Raw genomic sequence first — 21549 nt, forward strand, 5'->3', positions numbered from 1 at the left:
GAGGATACTCACTCTGTCACCTGAAATTCTCGAATTTCAAAATCCTCCTGCAACTATTTTCCCTCCTCATTTTCCCTCATTTGCCCAGTTAATTCCTCCGATTCCGATCTGATACATACGGGAGGGAGTACGGCTACGCCCCTTCGCTCTCAGTTTCGCAATGGGAGTGAAAAATCTATGGGATATCTTGGAGTCATGCAAGAAAACCCTCCCCCTCCATCACCTCCAGTAAGTTCTGACAACCGCACTCTCCAGTTCTCCTTGTATTCACCATTTTTTCCTACTGTTCTTACTCGATCCTTTCTTGTTTCTTTCTTTTCCGTGGAGGAACAAGAAGCTGTGTGTGGATCTATCATGCTGGCTTGTGCAATTCGCTACGGCGTGTCGTTCGCCAGCTTGTGTGAAAGAGAAGGTTTATTTAAGGAACTTGTTTCATCGACTCAGGGCACTTATTGCCTTGAATTGCAGTGTTATTTTCGTCACAGGTGCTCAATTTTAGTTCCTCTGCAATTTTTGGTTTAATTATCTTTTCTGTATAGGATGAAATAGAAAATAGAATAAATGCGCAAAAATGGTGAAGAATTGTATGAAACATGCAAAATATGACCAAACCCCACCAAATTATTTTTGAAAATTCAAACCAATCTGAGCTGAATTCGATAATGGCTAGAAATTGGGTGACTTAAAATTCGATATGAATTCAAAACAACCCAAAACCCGAACTGAACTTTGATCCCAGGTCAGATAACTTGACCTGAGAGCTGGCAAATTGACAAGAACCTGCTGGACCTGACCCGATAATTTTAGTAAGTCAAAATTAACCCTAACCTGACTAGGCCAAAATTTGTGTTGATTTGGACAACCTGAAATCTGATTAAATCTGACTGCCCAAATTGCCACTTCTAGTGTTCACCTTTAAGAAAAAAAGGACCTTCAATTTAAAAGAAGGATTAATAGTTTGATTCTATCATGGATTGCACTTTTTGGTTGATGCATAAACCTCCTGCACAAATTTGGAAAGAAGAGAGTTATTTTAGAAAGAGATTTCATCAGTTCAAATTTGCTGTGGTTCTTCATTGCATATGTACATGAATCATATGATGAAATTTAGGCAGTATATCATCAACATGCATTATTTTATATCTTTTACTTGTCTTTACAATTGTAGATGGGTCAATTCCTTCAATTAAGTTGGCTACTTATAGACGGCGACTTGGTTTACAGGCCCCGGTTAGAGCTGTCACCTTTTTTTCTTCTTCTTTCAGTCTTCGTGATTGATAACCCAAAGTATTTAGTTGCTAAAACATCAAATTATTTGAAACAGAGAGGTTTATTCTTATTCTGCATTAGAAACTATGTAGCTTTAATCAGTAAATTTGCTACATGCATTCTTTTTTTGAATTTAAGTATCTGCTAAATGTGAATCCTTTTAAAGATAAACTAAAAACAAGCTGTCATATCTTACAAGTTATTAAGCCAACATTATTTAATTAAATGACCTAGAAGAGTACTGACAAATTATTGCACTCGAGTATTTCAGGTTGAGAGGATAAATGAAAGCACTAAGCCACTGCCACCAGTACCATCTCTCCGTAGAAATAAGGGTTCAGAGTTTTCATGCATGATGAAAGAGGCAAAAATGCTTGGGATGGCTCTGGGCATTCCCTCTTTAGATGGGTAAATATTGTCATAATTCTGGGCTAAATTGATTTTCCAAGTACATGCACAATTTCTCAAGTTTGCAACCAGCACCCAATATTTCAAATATTTGCATTTAGCCAACATAAAACTTATTCAAAGTACATGCACAATCTCTCAAGTTTGCAACAGCACTGAATAATTCAAATATTTGCATTTAGCACTCAGCTTTGTATGGTAGTGGCATTTATGCAAGTGAAATCTACATGTCCCTTTTCTTCTTTGTCTGATTCCGTGATTTACAAAAAACCAAGCCAAGATAGAGATGGCCTCCACCAAAATTTGTAATAATTTTGTTGTGAACCAACCAAGCAATTTAGTCATTCTTGACTTGGCTAAAGCTTTAAATTTTTTGCTGTTATTTGACACTTTTACTAATTCCAACTAAGAAATATTAAATGCAATTGCCAAAAAACCTTATTATAAGTACGAGGAGGAAGATGTACTCTTTTATGAACTTCCATTCTTTATGTTTATTTTTCCTTTGAACAGAATAGAGGAAGCAGAAGCACAGTGTGCAGTTCTAAATTCAGCTTCCTTGTGTGTAAGTGGGAGTTACTATCACATCTTTGAAAATTTTTTCTCTTAATAGTCTTTGCCATAGCTCAATATTATAATATTATTTCATTCAGGATGGATGTTTCACTTCAGACTCAGACATCTTCCTCTTTGGAGCTAGAACTGTCTACAGAGATATCATCTTAGGTATCAATTCAAGTTTGTAACCATTTTTTTTTTTTGTGGTTATTTCTTTCACTTTGGTTTTGACTTCTTCTTTTCTCTTGGACTAGCAGACAGTGGCTATGTAGTGTGCTATGAGATGGCTGATATAGAGAGAAAGCTTGGATTTGGAAGAAATTCCCTGGTTAGTTTTTCTTTGACCAAAAAATGTGACGTCATGCTTGTGTCAGACCTGTACAGTAAACTACCAGCAGATGTGGTTATTATATTATGTTGGAATTAATTATTTGCAGTCCAAACAAAGATCAGTTTTATTTTGGTATTTCTTTGGCAGTTTTCTCTAAGATGTTATGACAATTGAGAATAACACCAACAAACCTACTACTTGTGATGAATTAGCTCCTTTGCTTTGGTTGCAAACAACACTTAACATTACATAAAAATGACCTTACTGTCTCACCTTTTATTAAATTTGGCTTAGCAAGTTGCTTTATTTTCTTACATTTGCATTTTGGAAATGAAATGATTATCATTCGGGCTACAGGTAAACATAATTGGTCTTGGTCATAACCCTAAATGTGCTTAGCTTTTTGCAATTGTGAAAAATTGTTGAGTTTATTTTGCAGAAAACTATTTGTTTAATGTCTGATTACCGAAATTTGCTGTGATTATTCAGATATCACTGTCTCTTCTTCTTGGCAGCGACTATTCCAATGGTGTTCATGGTTTTGGCACAGTAAGTAGACTTAGAATATTACTTTTGTGTGTTTTATTTTTTATTTTCATTTTTTTGTTCTTTGTCTGTGTTTGTGTTAATATCTGTGATGTCACTTTTAAGTGTTGTATGGATGGTATTCTTTGCACATTGTAGGAGACAGCATGTCGCTTTGTTAAGTCAATAGGCGATGATTCAGTCCTTAATCAGATGGCACTTGAGGGAGTGGCAGCTATACGGAAGAAGAGAGATAAAGACAGAACAGAGAAAGATCGATTCACTGAGCACACTGAAAATAATATTTGTGTAAAAAAATCAGCTAATGAAGGTGGGGTTCTAAATAGCAACAAGTGACTTGCCTATGATTAAGACGTCTTTATAAGAACATCATGTCTTGCACTACGATGTGTAATTAAAACTCTATACAACAACATGTATTTTTCATATATTTTCACTACATTTACGCATTGGACCCTCAATAATCAAATAGTGTTATATTAGTGAGTACTAATAGGTACAGACAATGAAAGCTCCACTGTAGATATGTAGAATTTGCTCTTCGTTCCATATTTTAATCTGTACAAGATAAGGAATGAGTGATTTTGTTTTCTGGGATTAGATCCTAATGCTGTTAATTCTTGTCTTTTGCATGTAGAACATGGGCTTGTAGGATCTGAAAGTCAGTTTACTGAAGTTATAGATGCATTTCTGAACCCAAAATGCCACTCACCTGATTCTGAGGCAGTGCAAAGGTAAAGGGCTACTATATAAGGAAAATATAATGTTGCAACAATGATTAAATGACCATGCAAATTTGAGATGAACATTAGCAATTGTATTACTTGTTAGCATACAAGTATACAACCTTGTTTTATTGCAATCATTCGATCAGCAACCTCCTTTTTCATGGATGACGTAGCTCAAATTTATTTCATGGTTCCTCCTTGTACTCCATTCCAATTGATTTTGTAAATACTCAATATTTTGGAGGCATCGATACATATAATAGAACAATATTACATGCTGACCAATTTGGTATTATGCTTGCTTCATTTACTAGGGTATGTGTTGATCTACCTTTTTTGAAATCAGAGCTTCAACAGCTGTGTGAAATGTTCTTTGGTTGGAGCCCCGAAAAAACAGGTAGCTGCATGGTCCTCTTAAGACTTCACGTTTCAAAATCATCCCTTTCTATCAATTCAAGCTATTTGTGCAAATGTGTTTTAACTTAAATCTTGGAAACTTCAAATTTTATTACCATTTGTAATATTTGAACATTTGAGGGTTAAACTGAAAATTTTCATATCTAATTAATTTCTTTCAGTTTCACTTTGTTAACATTGTAATGTGATCTGATCCTGAGTTGTGAGTTCCAGAAATATACTTGCATTTAGTAAATTCAGCCTCTATACCTGCTTATGCTCTTATAATTGTTAACAACAACAATTTTACTGTTGTATCTGACTTGAAATTTTATTTAGATGAATATATCTTGCCGAAGATAGCAGAGAGAGATCTCAGACGATTTTGGAACCTCACACATACATCATCAGCTTTGGGAGTTGACACGGTAATTTTACTTTTCTGTAGTCAGTTTGGAGTAGAGATTTTGCTAATCAGACCCCTATATCAAAAATGTTGTAGGAAAAATCTAAAAGGTAACATTTTGCAGAAAAAATGAACTTAAATCTTGCAAAAAAAATGATCCCTTGTCATAATTTGCGAAGGAAACCCTATATGTTGCTGGAAAAATTTTAAGCTACTTTCTTACAGAAAAATTGCCATTTCATTATTGGCAAAAGAAACACTATGTTTCTGTTGGAAAATTTGAAGCTAAGCTCTTGCATTCTTCTGCATTTTGAGGAGTTTGCTTTAGTATTGACATAATTGCTCCACCTTTTAAATACAATTGCAAAAGCTTAGAAAATCAAATTAAATTGTATTATAAATGCTACAATTTTTGTCAATTATTTATGACAAATGAAGGAATCAGCAAAGATACTTAATATAAATAGCATTGGACTTTTTTCAAAAAATGAGGACCACTTCAAATTTTTCTCGACTATGCAGGGATTTTTTTTTTTTGGTGATTTTTATGAAGTTGGAATATTTCTTTGATATCTTTATTCTCATTCTTGTATAAATTTTGCTAAGAAGTGACACTATGTACCATCTATTTCCAATTATCGAACATGTCCTACATTCTCTCACTACAAAAATATTATATTTTTTTATTGAGAACGTGGCAGAAGCTGTCATGTGAAGACTACAAAAATATTATCAAATCCAACAAAAGCATACACACCACAAATCATATTAAAGAAAAACAGGATGCCTTGCTAACTATCATTCTCGTATAAATTAACTGAAGGTTCCGGTGACATGTCCTGTATCTGCTATTGTGAAACCTAGAAAAGTTCACGGGGAAGAGTACTATGAGGTGTCATGGAGAAACATGGAAGGTCTGAAAGTTTCATCGGTGCCGGCTGATTTGATTCAAAGGTTCTTTTTATATTCTCTGAAGTTTCTATGATTTGTCAATTGCTAAAACCTGTTTATGTTAATATGCTAATTGTTTGGTATTGGCACTTTAGACTAAAATGTTGGGACCCGTGTCATCCCAATAACCAGCTCTTCAGCAAACTTATTTTTGATGTGGAATTTTTATGTCTACCTCTCAAAAACTTCGAAATTACGTATTCCCCCTCTAAATTTTAAAAATTCACAAATTTACCCTTCTAAATTTCAAAAACTCACAAGTTTACCCAATTTATTGACTTTTCTATTTAAATCCATACATTTATAATGTACTCATTTCACCCTTCATTATAAAAAAAATAAAAAATGTAGTATCTGTAAGAAAAATGTTTTGTCATCAAACTGGTTAGTTTCTGTGGTCAAATGATATTTAGACATACGCTTGTGTGCATCATCACAAGTAAGAAAATGAACCATTTGCTATCACAACCAAGCAATTAGAAACTGAGAAAATATATAATTTCAAGGTTTTTAAGGGGTATAATTGAAATTTCCCCTATTTGTAATCAATTTTAGCATGCAGAGAAACTTGATAAGCATTGGTATGCTTACTGTTTTTTTGGCCAAATTAAGTGTCTGACAGCCAATTAGCACAAACAGAATCTCATTAAATTCTAGGTTTTGTGTTAATTTATCAAGTATTTGGTGCAATACAGTGTGTGCCCAGAGAAGATTGCTGAATTTCTTTCTAAGAAGGATGAGGAAAAGCATAACAAACAAAAGAGAAAACCTAAACCCGCAAAACAAACCAATAAAACTGCTATTAATGAAGTAGACAAACAACTCAAGGAATTGCTTATAACTATCAAAGACGGAGCGAGAAATCCTCTAACCGACATCTCTAACAATTCTCGAGAAAACTATGTTAGAGATATTTTGGAACCAGATTTTTTTGATCTGTGCACCCCTTCTCCCCCTCCCCGTGCATCTAAGGTTGCCAAGAGTCGCAAGCCTATTGCCCAGAGTGTGCATTTAATAGAAATAATTGATTCCGAGAGTGATGTTTCGCCAGGAGCATGCTAAGGATCGAGTTGACTGTACATCTCGGTATAGTAATAGAGGAGATTTGTATAATGAAGCTACTTGCTTAATTAGTGTTTATAGTTTATTTAAAGCTTAGGATGGGCAAGCTAATTTTTTACTTTGGAGGAACTCTTTAATTCCAAATATGTATGGAGATGTTGAAAGATAATTTAATTTTATTGGGTTCGCATTTGATCACCATTTTGTTACCTTATTCTATTTATTTTTCTAATATAATTTTTTTATGGTTGAATGCTATAATTAGGGGTGTCAATGGCACCCGTTTACCCGTTTACCCTACCCATATCGTATTCGATAAGACGGGTATGGGTAAGGTTTTTTTTTTTTCGTTAGTTTATTGGGTATGGGTATGGGTAAAGATTTTTTTTTCATTAGATAAACGGGTATGGGTACGGGTAAAGGTTATTTCGTACCCGTTGAGTAATGGGTAATTATATGAAATATATTATATATAAATATATCAATATTATATCTAATTTATTTATTTTTCTTCTTTTCATATTGTTGTATGCCTGTATCAACGCTAGAGACATATATCAACGAATTCATTTTCTTATTTTCTTCCTTATTCATCGTTATTGCATTTTTCTCAATTCTACAAATGTAAATATTCCATGTTTCAAAGAAAATATATCTTCACCTTATTTTCTGGCAATAATGTATTGTTTTGTCTAAATAAGTAATCCATTAATGTCAGCTCAGGTGTTAGCGTCTGAATTTTGCATTACATGTCAGCTTTCTCAAGGTTATACTATGAATATATATATTTAATAATTGACAAAATTGACCATATGCTGTCTGAACCATTATATTGGTATTTTCGTTATTCGCCCACTACCGTTTCGTTACCCGTTAATCATAATGGGTATGGATAGGGTAGGGTAAAACAAATTCTTAACGGATATGGGTAGGGTATGGGTAAGATCAATTCTTAATGGGTATGGGTATGAAAATGGTTCCACCCTCCCCGTATCGTACCCATTGACACCCCTAGCTATAATGTAATACTTTTATTATGGTAATGAAGTAGTTCATTTTTCGTACATGCAGGTTGGTTTATTTTTTAGTTCCATTCTCAATTTGTAATTCTATTATGAAAAAGTGATACATTTATTCATGTCAAGCATGCATTTTGTTATTTTGAACATTGAATACAAATACCGAAATATGATTCGGATCTAACCAATATCCACTAAGATGATGGATACAAATTTACATTTGGATCTTCATATTTTAATTAGATATCAATTCAAATGTAATACATTGACAACCCTATCAACACTGCAAACTTCGCCGAGTATAATACATTGACGGAAATAAATCGGCTACGATGGGATTGTAGGTTCCTACGATTTTAAATCTAACCTTTCATTTGTTTTGAGATTCGTGCAAAAACAATTTCTACAGAGATTCGTACAACTAAAAAAAAAATGGAAGGTTGGATTTTGAATCCCCCCAAATATTAGTATTCAAACATAAATAGATTTTCATTTTAAAAATAGATAGAATAAGATAAACAAAATGGGCCATACAACAGCTCACAGAGTTAATTAAAGCGGAGTCCATTTTAAGACCGATACAGAAATATATTTGAAAGATGAAACTTTGGATTTGATCTCAGTCTTTCAATTACATAATTTATCTTCTTTTGATCAAATGCATCTATTTTATTTATAAAAGTCTAAATTTAGTTAAAATAATACTCACCACATGTGCTGCCACATGATATGTTACAATTAAAATTGAACAAATTCTGAAATTTAGCGATATATTTATTCATTTCCTTATTTTTTTTGTTTCTATATTTCTCATCTTCAATTGAGAAGACTCCACCTTTTATTTTCTTATTTCTTTGTTTCCTTACTTTTTCTTTGTTTCTATACGGATCATAATAGAAATCAATTTTTTTTATTTCCTTATTTATCTTTCTTTGTTTCTATACATATTGGTGTGTGTAATTTAAAATATATTTTCAATATATAATATATCAATGTGTGTGTGTGTTCTAAATTAGAAACAAAGAAGAAGAATAATACAAAATTGGAATGTGTGTGTAAGTATATATTTCTCTTATAATATGTGTGTATATATATATCCTATACATTCACATGATAACACTTTTTATTTATGTTTTTTTATATCATATTATGTGTCGATATTGAATTGTTGTATGATATTTGATATTAGATTCGAATCGAGCTATTATTTGATATTATTGGTACTTAAAAATAAAGAATCATCACATCATCAAATTATTATTAGAGATCACAATTAAAGTTAATTAAAAATACAAAATCATATAAATTTTCTATTAACATGTGTCTTAATTTTTAGATAATTATTATTTTCATTGATATATTTGTTTCTTACAATATATCCCCGTTGTAACGCACGAATATGATACTAGTATATATATATATATATATATATGTATTATCCCCTCGCTCTGCCACCGCTGCTCTATTACAAGATCTCTACAGTACAATGGTACCTCTTTCCCTAATTTCTCTCCATCTTTGTGGCCACGAACGCTAGTCTCCCTAGTTCCATGTTCTTATCGTTTTTTCTCTCTTGGATTTATAGGCATCGGAGAAGAAGCTGTCGAAGAATCTCATACTCAACATCTCCGCCAAGGTAATATATTAATAGACTCCTCCGTTCTTTACATATATAATTGATGTCTTCTAATATATATATATATCAAGTCATGCTTGCTTTATCAATGCTTATTAAAAGTCCTATTAATTTACAATTATTTTTGTTTGTTTCTCTATCTGAAACTGAAAGGTTGATAACCAGGTGATGGCATCATCTAATTCTAAAAGCCAAGATATCTCAGATGTAACCTTTGAAGTGGATGGGCAAATTTTCTATGCTCACAGGTCGGTACTTGCGGCCAGATCACCGGTTTTCAAGGCTCAACTTATTGAACCAATGGTTGAAGCAAACAAGGAGTGTATTAAAATTCAGGATATGACTTCTCAAGTTTTCAGAATTCTACTCCGTTATATATATACCGACTTCGTTGAACCTGCTGACACCATTTTAACTCCGCAACTACTTAAAGCTGCAGATCGGTACGCACTAGATGCGTTGAGGATAATTTGTGAAGAGAGATTGTGCAAAAATATCACTCTAGACACAGTTCTGAGTACTATGGCTCTTGCTGATCAGCTCAATTGCAATGAATTACTAGATGCTTGTCTTGATTTTGCTGCTACCCTAGAAATTTTGGTGCAGCTGACATTGAGACAAGAGTACTTGGACATCATGACAAACAATCCACATGTGTTATTGAAGCTTAGTAAGAGAGTGACTGACTCTTATGCTTACCAAAACCTAATTTCCGAGAAGCAAAGATTCAGGGACGGATCCACATGGTCCCAGTGGAAGGAGCTGCCTCTCTGGATTTCAAGTTTTAGTGGAGATCAGGATGTTCCGATCGACTTTGCTCTTTTTTGAAATTTTTTTGCATCTTTTGAATGTTTAATTTGTAATTTGAATTGAATTTAGGATTAAAATTAAAATACAAGTTTTAAATTATGTTTGGTAATTAGAATTATAGGTTAATGCTAGAATCAGAAATTACAAGTCAAAGTATTGAAAAGTATATATTAAAGCATTTTTTTTATTGAGTACCTAATTATTTAATGGGTTTAAACCCTGATTAGCTATTTAAACTCGATTTGATATTTTTTTGCCTCCCCCTTATGAAAATCCTAGATCCGCCCTTGCCAAGATTAGTGTACTAGAATTGTTTCGAGGTGTAAATATATAATTAGCAAAACAAGTATTTGTTTTTTTGGTAATACTAAAGTTAAATGTTTGTTAATTGGATCTAGATGTTGGTCTTTTTGCAGAATTGATATTGCTTTTAATGAAAAATTAGTATGGATTTAAGGGGTTGTCATTAAACCATTGTGGTTCTTGCTCCAATACCTTTGTGCTGACAACTTAATCTAGAGATTAGTTTTTTGACACAAAAAAGGACCAAGAATTTCTGGAGAGTGGAGAGAAGATGAGGGAGGAATCTCTCAAATTGGAGAAAAAAAGGGCAATTGTGACCTCTAATAAACTAGTTATACGGTCATAAAATGTGCAAATAAACAAAAACCAGGGGTATTTATGCAAAATTTCTTTACTCCTTGTTCTGAAAACTTATTCTTTTATCTTGGGCTGTTTAATGTTGACTCTTTTGAATTTTGATTATGTTTTCTTTATTAATAATACCAAAAACAGTGGCTTAAATCCACTAAAAATGTGTTGTGATGATAATTAGTCAGTATGTTATATGGTAATCACCCCTAAGCAAACTAAAATACAATTTGAATTATGTTTGGTAATTACAATTATATGTTAGAGAATCAGAACTACAAGTCAGAGAGTATTGGAAAGTATATATTAAAACATTATTTTTTTTTATCGAGTACCTAATTATTTAATGGGTTTAAAACCCGATTAGCTATGTAAACTTGATTTGATATTTTCTTGCCTCCCGACGAAAATCTTGGGTCCGCCCCTGCAAAGATTAGTGTACTATAATTGTTTTGAGGTGTAAATATATAATTAGCAAAACAACTTTTTTTTTGTAATACTAAAGTTAAATGTCTGTTAATTGATCTAGATGTTGGTATTTTTGCAGAACAATGGAATTGATATTTTTTGATGTCATGCAGTCTTTGGTATATTGTTGTTGATTTATTTATTCTTGTTCTTCTAATTGATCGATTGTGATAAGATATTGTCAACAAACTGCAGCATAACAATAAAAATTGATTTGTTTCACTTTCACAAAAAAAGAAAAGAAAATTAATATATTTCTAATGTGATTCATCAAGAGAAAGCACAGATCCGACGATATCACAGAGGAGACGATCGGCGAGGGTTCTTAGTTCATATCAGAAAGTATATCCAAGCAATCCCTTAAAATAGAAATAATGCCCAGCAACCACTTACAGGTCGGGGCCCAGCTGTCAGTGACCCAAAACAAATTTAAATGAACTAAATCAACATTGCACCAATCTTAAAGCCCAATATTCTAATCATGAAGCTTAATCTCAAATTGTAGATTTTGATGGCTCTAATCTTAAGGAGTCCATTTGCAGATTTTGATGGCCCAGAAGATATCTCAAAGCCCAACACCAATTTCAAATCTCAAAAATAAAGACCCTTTTAACCATAAGCACCTGCTGATAAGCTAAATATCAACGCAGTTCCTGACCTTTTACATATAAGTCCCTTGTGCCATAAAACGTACTCAAATAAGCCCCTGACTGCCATTTTTACACTTTAAAAAATAGTAAAAAAATTTCAAAAATAATAAATATTGGTATTCTACGAGTTCATTATATAAACAATTTACTGAGCTACTTAATTCGAAGTTTAAAGTTTATAAGATAGATTTTTGGAACTGTAGCAAGAAAGGCCTTATGCTATCCATAGGACCTAAGCCTTACTCTTGAATCCAATTAAAGTAATTGGTGCCTAACAGAACATAGAAGAGCTTCAATCCAAGAAAACATCCAATTAAAGGCCCATTGTGAACACAATAAGCTCAAAAATTCAATTAAGGAATTAATATGAGAAATATAAGAGTGACGTACGTATTACAACAAACTAAAATTTATCAACTCTGTTAGAACACTTATTTTTAAGATATTTACTATTATACATAAAAAGTAATTACAAAATTGTCAGATAACAAAATAATAAGTAGGTAAATAACGAATAATATTAATATAATAATTAATTTTATTATATTTTACAAATAAAACGTTAAAACTCATTCACTTTATACATATACAATTACATTACAAATAAATAGAAAAAGAAATGTACAATTAGTTCTAACTAAATTATTTTTTATAAAGAAAAAAAAAATTGAAAAACTTGAATGACATGGAAGTAAGAATTTAATATGAGAAATATAAGAGTGACGTATTACTGCAAACTAAAATTTATCAACTCTCTTAAGTTATTTTATAAGTTGTTTTATATATTCATTTTTCACAATTTCTTTGACCGCTTCACTTTGTAGCAAATAAATTCGAAACTTTTACAATTTTGTATCTACATGCATCACTCATAAGTACATGATTTCAACGGTTTAAATTCGTCGTTTGAAGCTGATTCGATATACTTTTGGAGTTGTGCTCATCAACCCTTTTGATGAGCACATCATACCCTAACTTTGCTCTAATTTGAAAACATACACGAGATGAGTTTGCAGAGATAATGCTAAATCAAATTCGTATCCGTCAGTCAATGAACGAATACGAATACGAATATGGATAGTAAACGGATGTCAAAATTTAATACAAAATATGTCTTAAACGGATACAGATACAGAGCAAATAATCTACGGATGTACGGATTCGAATACGAATAAGAAACAAATAATTAATATTGGACAATTGAGACGTAAGAATAATCCACTCAAATAATCTACATATATAATATAATACAAATATTATAATCAAAATAAAGTTTACTTTTTTAGTAACGCAAAAAAAGTAAAGCAAGAAAAAAGAAAAGAAAATAACTTGCTGTGATTCTACGTTTAAATCAGGCCTTTATATAAAGCCTGGAGGACCTCCTCCTAAATGGAAAAGCCACGTGATAGCTGGATTTCCTCTTCTAAAAGGAAAAGTCCCATGTGCAATGGCATCTGTTAGTATTCTAAATTGGAGGTAATTAGGATTAAATTAAGGTCTAAACCAGGACTTCACTTTACCTGTTCCTCTCTGTCCCTCTTCATAACACAAGCTCATAATCTTCCATCAATTACCACTTCCTCTCCAGAAGCCCCCATCATCCCATCTACCCCAACCTTTAATTTATCCCCCTTCCTCTCTCTTCACCGGATCAAACCAGCTCCAGTCCTGAACCTGAAACAGTAACGGTACCGGTACCGGGTGAGTATCCCTTCCTTCCTTTCTACTTTCCAAGCCATCTTATCATGTTCCAGGCTCTATGGTGATGCCCGGTATATCTTACGTAGTTGCATTTGCATGTTTCAATATATAGACTTCAAGTTGGATTGTTGGAAGCATTTGATAAAGTTTATGAACTGCATAATGTCATATTTCAGTCATGCATGATCTATCGTACTTTCTAACTGTTTCTTTTTTAATTACGTTGCAGTTACTTGGTGGAGCTTGCAATCGAATTGGATGAGAGGGATGGAGGGAAGGAAGCAATTAACCTTTTTGGTTTAGCATCCCCCCTGATCGAATCTACTCCTGTTCTGGACCTGAAACAGCAACGATACCTGGTGAGTGTCTCCTCTCTCCTTTCTCTGAGTTTCACTTCTACGTAAGCCAAAAAAAAAAAAAAAAAATCTATGTATTCTGTCCTGTTCCAGCCTCCAATGTGGAGTATGGTATATTGGCAGGGCTCTGAGGTTAAGAGTTTCAAGTTAGAAGCATTTGATAAATGTTAGCAACATTATAATGTCAGATTTCAGTCATGCACGATTTATCTGCTTTCTAAATGTTTATTTTAATTGTGTTGCAGTTACTTTGTGGAAGTTACACTCAATTGGTTGAGCGGGAGGGTGGGAAGGAAGGAATTAAACTGCTTTTATTTAACAAGGATTGCACGAGAGATAAGAGGGAAGGAGGGAGGAATGATGGAGCAGAAGGAGGTGGAGGAGGTGGAGGAGGAGGAGAAGGTGATTTTGGAGGATGAGGAGGAGGAGGTGGTTTCGGAGGATGAGGAGGAGGAGGAGGATGATGATGATGATGAGGAGGAGGAGGAGGAGGAGGAGGAGGTGGAGGATGAGGATGAGGAGGAGGAGGAGGTGGGGGAGGAGGAGGCAGATGAGGAGGTGGTGGTGCAGGAGAAGAAGAGAAATGACCCTTTTGAGTTAGCAAGGGAAGGAGTAGCTGATTATAGGATGGAGGAGGCGAAGAGGTATATGAAGATGGGGGATGATTTTGTGTTTGATTTTGATGATTTTGAAACAGCGCAGGATATCATACGTTTCATAAAAGAAAAATTATCACATCCTGCCCTCATATCCTTCTTATCATCCTATCTTGACGACAACAACCTTCATAGTACTATCCCGCCATCGGATGTGTCAGATGAGGAGGATGAGGAAGGTTGGTCAGATGAGTCAGATGAGGATGAGGATGAGGATGAGGAGGATGAGGAGGATGAGCATGAGGGTGGTACACATCCTCTGGTTACGTATCCTCTGGGTCTGACGAAAGAATATCTAAACAGAGTTGAGATATGCTTGATGGCTCAAACCTTCCCGATGCAACATGTGGATATTGGTTTCAAAACAATGGATGATCTGCTATCCCTAGTCCATAAATTTGGAAATTTAATGGGGAAAATTATTTCACGGGATTCTGGAAACCAGTTCACCAACTCCGAGAGGGATGCTTTGAGGGATGACTGGAACTCATTCGTAAAAGTTCTCAGTCAAAACATGAAACGCTTCGAAAATTGGAGGACTCAAAATGAAGGCACAATGCGCACCGTGCATGAATTGATAGATACAGTAAGAACCGTCTCTCCCATTGTTTTTAAAGATTATGAAAGTGTGATTTTTGGCATAGAGGATAGTTTACAATATGAAATTGGACAATACGTTACGGATAGAACCATAATCCTCGTGATGAAAGCTTTTCCAGCTTTATTGGGGCTCAAAGAATCCTCTGACATGGTGAACCTCTTATTAGAGGTATTTCCCCAAGTGATAGAATACGCTGAAAGTATTGTCTTGGCATGTAATTCCGACACTATGATTGTTCTGCTTATAGGGAGTCTCCTTTCGTTCAAACCACCAGATAAATTCACCTGGGGGACTGTATGGGATCAACTTCAAAAGATCTACATGGCCTACCGGAGTGTTAGGCCTAACACTCATCGAATTTTAAAGAGCAACACTGATCCTGAGAATTTGATATGGGACTATTTTTCCTACTGTCTTCGAGATTTATCTGACTCTCTTCAACAGTGCTTTCTCTATCTGGAATATTACCCGATAGGTTATGAAATTCCTACAGCGTCTCTAACTAAGATATGGATTGCTGAAGGATTTATTACACCGAAAGAAGGAGAGACTAGAGAGAAGACCGTAAATAAGCACCTGGAGGAACTTGCTCAAAGGTATTTTTAAAATTACGGAAACTTGACATTCGGTTGAATAAACTTTTTTTTTTTAATGATCGATTAAAGTACCTTGTTTTTGTTTGTTAAGTAAATTGTGAATTAAGGTGTTTTTGAGAATAGAAGAGATGAATTTTATAATAAATTTTATTTATCTCATCTTCTCTTATGTATCTTATAACAATAGCCATTAAGTCTTATTTAATATCTATAATATTTATACATAAGCTTACGAGGGATCCACTTACACTGATATTTTAGTGACACTGGATTACACCCTATATTCTCAAAGTTCAAACAATTGATCCAAACCATTCAACATGATTGTATATTAAAATGTGCTTGCAGATCAAATTTTTTATTTTTTTATTTTATTTTTACAATTTATTAAGACGAGTACAAAAATTCAATGGTCTGAAAATAACGATTTTGTGAAATACTTAATAAATAGTAAAACAATTCAAAAAAATGTAAAATTTGATTTGCATGCACATTTTAATACATCCATCATGTTGAATGATTTGGATCAACTGTTTGGACTTTGAGAATATAAGGTTTAATCCGGTGTCACTAAAAAATCAGTGTAAGTGGATCCCTCCTCATATATATATATATATATATGATGAGGGATCCACTTACAATATTTGTAAGTTACAACATCTTACAACAATTTGGTTTTGCAATTTTTTTACTATTTAATAAGTATTAAAATGTGGTTGGAGGTAAAATGTGATATTTTTTTACAACCGTTCAATGTGATATTTATATTAAAATGTGGTTGGAGGTAAAATTTTACATTTTTTCACTATTTAATAAGTATTTTACAAAACTGATATTTTTTAGTGATTTAGAATTGCCTAAAATATACTAACAAGTATATCGTAGAGTAATCTAGTGATTAATTTTAAAAAATAGTATAGAACGGGCTTTGGGCGACAACATATCAACAAATTGAACAGTACGTTTTCTTTTCATTTCTGCAAATTTAATTAACTTTCTTTTCTTGTTTGCTTGCAGGTCGTTGATTTGGGTTTCAATGAGATCATTATCAGGCACAATCAAATATGTACGAGTAGCTCCTTCTATTCATGAATTTGTAGTCAAGTATTCCATATATAATAAATATTCCGGGAAGCATCCAGAAGAGCGAAACATTGGTTTCCGTAAACGTTTAGCAATTCATAATGATGGCGAGAATCTATACACGGAGGTCAAAAGTGATAGTGCTATACATTCCTTTCTAGCTTTTGATATTGATAGAAATGTACTAATTAGAAGTGCCAGGTTCCTAAGAGTGTTGGAAATGAGAAACTCAGTAGTCCAAGAAACAGTTCTAGAAAAAATGCCACACCTGCTATATCTGGGCTTAAGGGGTACTAACATATCTAAACTTCCTCAAAATATAGCAAACATGAAAGATCTCCAAACATTGGATGTTAGAGATACAAAAATAGAAATCCTTCCTAAATCTCTATGGGATATCACAACACTTCGTCATGTTTATGTGCCTCCTGGACCCCGAATTAAAGGCCCACCCCCTACCGCAAATATTCCCAACCTAGAAATCCTGAAAACAGTTGGGGTACCTGAGTCCTGGTTAGAAAATGTTCCGAACTTATCGATCAATCTTAGAAAGTTAGCACTTTCATATGTGGGTCATCTTGAATTTGAAACTATTTCTAACCCATTGAGTCGCATGGTTGATCTTCTCTCGCTTACAATTATGGGCCCCATTGTACACGCAGAGTTGGGTGATACAAGGGCCTTCCCAAACCTCCATACATTGAAGTCAATTAAATTTGTGGGAAAATGGAAATTCTGGAAACTTTCCATAGACAATGTTGGATTTCCACCGAACCTTGTGAAGCTCATCCTATCTAAATCTCATTTAAGGGAAGACCCAATGCCATGTTTAGGGAGACTACATGCCTTGAAATTGCTAAGGTTAGAAGATGGAGCATACGTAGGGGATAAAATGGTTTGCCCCACAAATGGGTTTCCACAATTAGAGTTCTTACAACTTTCCAAATTGGAGAATTTGAAATTTTGGGGGGTTGACCCAACGGCTATGCTACAACTTTCCAAACTGCGTGTTCTTCAATGCCATAAATTCAAGAACCTTCCTGATCTTGAGCATGTTAAAGATAAAGTGTATATATAATTAAAATGCTTCTTTCAGTCTCTTCCTTCCATTCAGTTTGTCTTTCTTTTTTATTTATTTATTTATTATTTATTTTTTTTGGTGCATTTGTGTCTTTATGTTCCTGTTTAATGTATGTTGTGTTCATTGTATCAGTGTGTAATGTATGTTGGGATTACATTAATATTTTTAATGGATTTGGTGTTTTCATTTAAATCAAATTGTGTATGTAATCTTTTATTTATTTTTATTTGATGCATGTTGTGGGTTTTCATTCTAGAATGGTCATGATTTACACATGAGCATAGTTATTAATTGAATTGAACTTGATTTGAATTATTGTTTTATTGATTAACGTCATATTTTTTACAATGAATATATCTCATTTGCTTTGTCTGAACTTAGATCAGGCTGACATTAATGTTGTGGATTTGGTAAGCATCTTGGATATATCTAAAGAAAAGGGTACCAGTGCAAGCCTGCTTCAAGCACTAAACAAGCTTGATTAGAGTGATTCAAGTAATGGTGAGAGAATGATAAATGCCATAGATGATTGAACTTTAACTTTAGAACTTTAGCTTTAATGGATTTTGCTTTAGAACTTTAGCTTTGATGTATTTAGCTTTAGAACTTTAGCTTTAGGACTTTAGCTTTAGCCCTTGTATAATGATGGAAATATTGTAACAAAAATAGTTGACTGTGAAGGAAAGCAAGAAATAGACAGTTGTATTATTGGGTACAATACCATCACATTGTGAAACTCTGTTTTTGTTGTATGGATTTGTTACGACCTGGCATGTTAATATACTTTGATCCCGCCAATAAATTAGTACTATACTTTCTTCTTTATACCGGTTCCAACACATTGTTTGATACCGGTTCTAGAGAATAGAAAGTTCTTCACTCTCATGAAACATTGGTACATATCCCATGTTTTGCTGTTTTGCTCTTCTGGTTTCTTCTTTTTGTCAATATCTGTACCAACTTGGGATATTCAAAGGCCCAATTGTATTGCTCGCAACTTTTCTAAGGCCCAGTTGTAATGCTCACAACTTTTCTAAGGCCCAATTGTACTGCTCACAACTTCTCTAAGGCGCAATTGTATTGCAAGAAAAATGTCATGCAAGGCGGTAATATATATATTCATTGAATTTTGTCATGCAAAGAAAATGTCTTCTAAAAGTATTGAATATATTTTGAGATACTAAATCATTCATTTTTGTGTACATGTATATCCTATATATATCATGAAGCAAAGAAAATGTCATGCAATGAGGTACTAAATCATTGAATTTTGTCTTGCAAAAAAAAAGGACTTCTAAAAGGATTACACCATGTTGTTTCGCAAAGAAAAGGCCTTCTAAAAGGATTATTTTCTGTGCAAATTACACCATGTTGCTTATTTTCTTGTTTGCAGAAACAATGTTAAGTGCATTTTAGTTAGTCCTTGTTATTTTCCTTCTTTTTTTGGGTGCAAATTGCACTATGTTGCTTATATGCAAAGAAAACCTTTCATCTATCAAAATATCCGCTTTTGGGACTATTGTGATAAAAAGGTAGGTTAAACCGTAATTTACTATAGTGTTTTATCAATTTAACATCACGAAATGGCTTCTCTTTGAAATTTGTACCCTTCAATATTATTAGGTGTCTTTTTCTGGGGTGATAATTGTTAAATCGAATTGATTTTTTATCTTGGCAGGGAGGTAATGACTATGAGATATTTGAATCTCAGCGAACTGTTGGCGACACAGGTAAACAAGTTAGCTTTTATTTACTGTAAATACATAGGAAGAAAATTCCTAAGAATTGAGAAATTTTTTTTTTCTTTTTTGCTACCACAAAGAATTGTTAAACTGTCAGCAGTATACCTTGTAGTGACACAAGATTCATTGCACCTATTTTTGTCTATCCCAATTTTTAAATGAATAATATTCTCATTTTCAAATGTTTGACAACTCTATGCCAATTTCTTGGATGCACATGCTTGTGCTTCACATACTAGGAAGCATGCAATTAAATTAATCTCTTAAGCAAAAATTAATATTTGAAGCACAAAAGAATATGGATGCATGCATCTGATATAGTGATATTACTTGTGAGTTGTGATTATTTAATTGTGTTTGGAAAATTGGCTTAAGGAGGAGAGATAGGCTTGTTCGCCATTTAAGAAACTGGGATAAGAAAAAAATTAAAAAGAATACAAGGTTACCTTGTAATATTTGTACAAGGTAAAAAGAGATTGCACTAATATGTTTCCCTTGTTTGGCAGTTACTAGCCCGGAAGACACAATTGAACAGTGCCGAGCTCTGTTCTTAGCAAAAGCAAAATGAATTCTCCAATATGCTCCATTTTTTCGAAAAGAAGAAAAATACATATTCTTCAGTTATTTATTTATGAATTTAGAAATAAATATTTTTAAGCTTGAGCATTTTATTGTAATAATCTGTTGCAGACATGGACTTATTTCATTTTGATTTCAATTAATAACTCTCAGCAATAAATTAGGCTCTTGAAATCTTGTCTTGTAATTTAAAATTTTAAGCTTAAGCATTTAAAATACTCTCGGCAACTAACCACTCATAATTTAAAATTTTAATCATACATATTACAATTAATTGGTCTTTTATTTTTTATATGTACTAGCCCTCTTTTTTTGTATTAGCCTCCTTTTGGTGAATTTTTTTTTTATTCTTTGGATTTTCTTTTTGGAGGACCACATAAAAATGTTGTCTTTTATTGAGATCTTGTTATTTAATTTACTGATAATTTTTTTATATAATTTTAAAGGAAATTTTTGGTAAATTCATTATAACTCTTCAATTTTTCAAATAACTTCCTTCTTTTTGAAATGGTTGTCTGTGAAGGATCTTGAGTACAATAACCAAAGTATTATTTTAATTATAATATCAATTAATATTTGTATTATATAAATTAATATAAAATATTCTTGAGTACAATAACCAAAGTATGTTTAAATAGAGAAGCTTTTTTCTTTCTAACAACAAATAACAAATGGTGCATTGGTAGGGAAATAAATCTGCTGTGATTCTTAACGGATCGCAGGACCTTGTTATTCTAAATTTAACCTTTCACTTTTAGAAATACACAAATTTTAACGACACTTACTTTTTATGCACGAATCTCTAGACAGATAAATTGATGGATTTGGAATAACATGGTCCTGCAATCCCTTAAGAATCACAGCAGATTTATTTCCCATTGGTAGAGCACTATGACGGTAGACTTTCTATCCTATGTACGATTCTTGCTTTGAGCAAAAAGGTAGATTTTGGCTTATGGTACATACGCGGTGCATGGAGCATGCAGCGGGCTCCTGGTGCACGGCTTTACTGTGTGTTGCACGAAGCAGCCACTGGTGCACAGACGTATCCAATTCGTGTCCAGATCGTATCCAATGCGTACGCGATACGCCAGCTGGAGTAATATACAAGCGCACTGATTTTACCGGTAGTTTATCAATGCTCCGGCTTTCAAGCCTTGGTAAGAAACTTACATTAGGCCAATATGTTGTCGTAGCTTCTCCTCTACAATCTGCAAAACTTACTCAAATATAAAAAGGAAAAAAACAGTGACAGCAAATTACTG

At 33.3% G+C, this 21549-nt stretch overlaps 2 protein-coding genes and 1 long non-coding RNA gene across 7 annotated transcripts; all 3 read left to right on the forward strand.

The window, feature by feature from the left end:
* On the forward strand, positions 1-6846 carry LOC144569239 (single-stranded DNA endonuclease family protein). 5 transcript variants are annotated; one of them, XM_078319505.1, is made up of 14 exons: positions 1-228; positions 328-485; positions 1169-1216; positions 1533-1677; positions 2191-2242; positions 2331-2403; positions 2490-2563; positions 3056-3115; positions 3251-3422; positions 3750-3846; positions 4155-4237; positions 4576-4664; positions 5466-5596; positions 6289-6846. In XM_078319505.1, exons 1-14 carry the CDS (start codon positions 161-163, stop codon positions 6653-6655), a joined length of 1617 nt encoding a protein of 538 aa, XP_078175631.1. In that variant the 5' UTR covers positions 1-160; the 3' UTR covers positions 6656-6846. The 5 variants fall into 5 exon arrangements, with proteins under 5 accessions (XP_078175631.1, XP_078175641.1, XP_078175617.1 ...); XM_078319491.1 differs by having other exon boundaries at positions 3-228; positions 1169-1230; positions 1541-1677; XM_078319500.1 differs by having other exon boundaries at positions 3-228; positions 1169-1230; positions 1541-1677; positions 2493-2563.
* A 10364-nt stretch (positions 6847-17210) lies between these two features.
* LOC144567034 (putative disease resistance protein RF9) lies at positions 17211-18448 on the forward strand. The gene is made up of 2 exons (XM_078317063.1): positions 17211-17936; positions 18350-18448. The coding sequence occupies exons 1-2, from the start codon at positions 17211-17213 to the stop codon at positions 18446-18448; spliced, it is 825 nt and encodes a 274-aa protein (XP_078173189.1).
* A 1185-nt stretch (positions 18449-19633) lies between these two features.
* Positions 19634-20296, forward strand: LOC144549731 (uncharacterized). The gene is made up of 2 exons (XR_013509792.1): positions 19634-19693; positions 20212-20296. It is a non-coding gene; the product is annotated as an uncharacterized LOC144549731 (long non-coding RNA).
* The last annotated feature ends 1253 nt before the right edge of the window (positions 20297-21549 follow it).

Source organism: Carex rostrata, chromosome 2 (genome assembly GCF_964058835.1).
Source record: "Carex rostrata chromosome 2, lpCarRost1.2, whole genome shotgun sequence".
In the NCBI taxonomy this organism is placed as follows: domain Eukaryota; kingdom Viridiplantae; phylum Streptophyta; class Magnoliopsida; order Poales; family Cyperaceae; genus Carex; species Carex rostrata.

What these genes read in the sequence shown, in the direction of transcription:
- LOC144569239 (XM_078319491.1), top strand. Translation starts at nt 161, where the DNA reads ATGGGAGTGAAAAATCTATGGGATATCTTGGAGTCATGCAAGAAAACC. An exon ending in TTGGAGCCCCGAAAAAACAG is followed by an intron (nt 4,238 to 4,575) that starts GTAGCTGCATGG and finishes AATTTTATTTAG; the next exon opens with ATGAATATATCTTGCCGAAG. An exon ending in CAGCTTTGGGAGTTGACACG is followed by an intron (nt 4,665 to 5,465) that starts GTAATTTTACTT and finishes AATTAACTGAAG; the next exon opens with GTTCCGGTGACATGTCCTGT.
- LOC144567034 (XM_078317063.1), top strand. Translation starts at nt 17,211, where the DNA reads ATGAAAGATCTCCAAACATTGGATGTTAGAGATACAAAAATAGAAATC. An exon ending in ACCTTCCTGATCTTGAGCAT is followed by an intron (nt 17,937 to 18,349) that starts GTTAAAGATAAA and finishes AACTTAGATCAG; the next exon opens with GCTGACATTAATGTTGTGGA.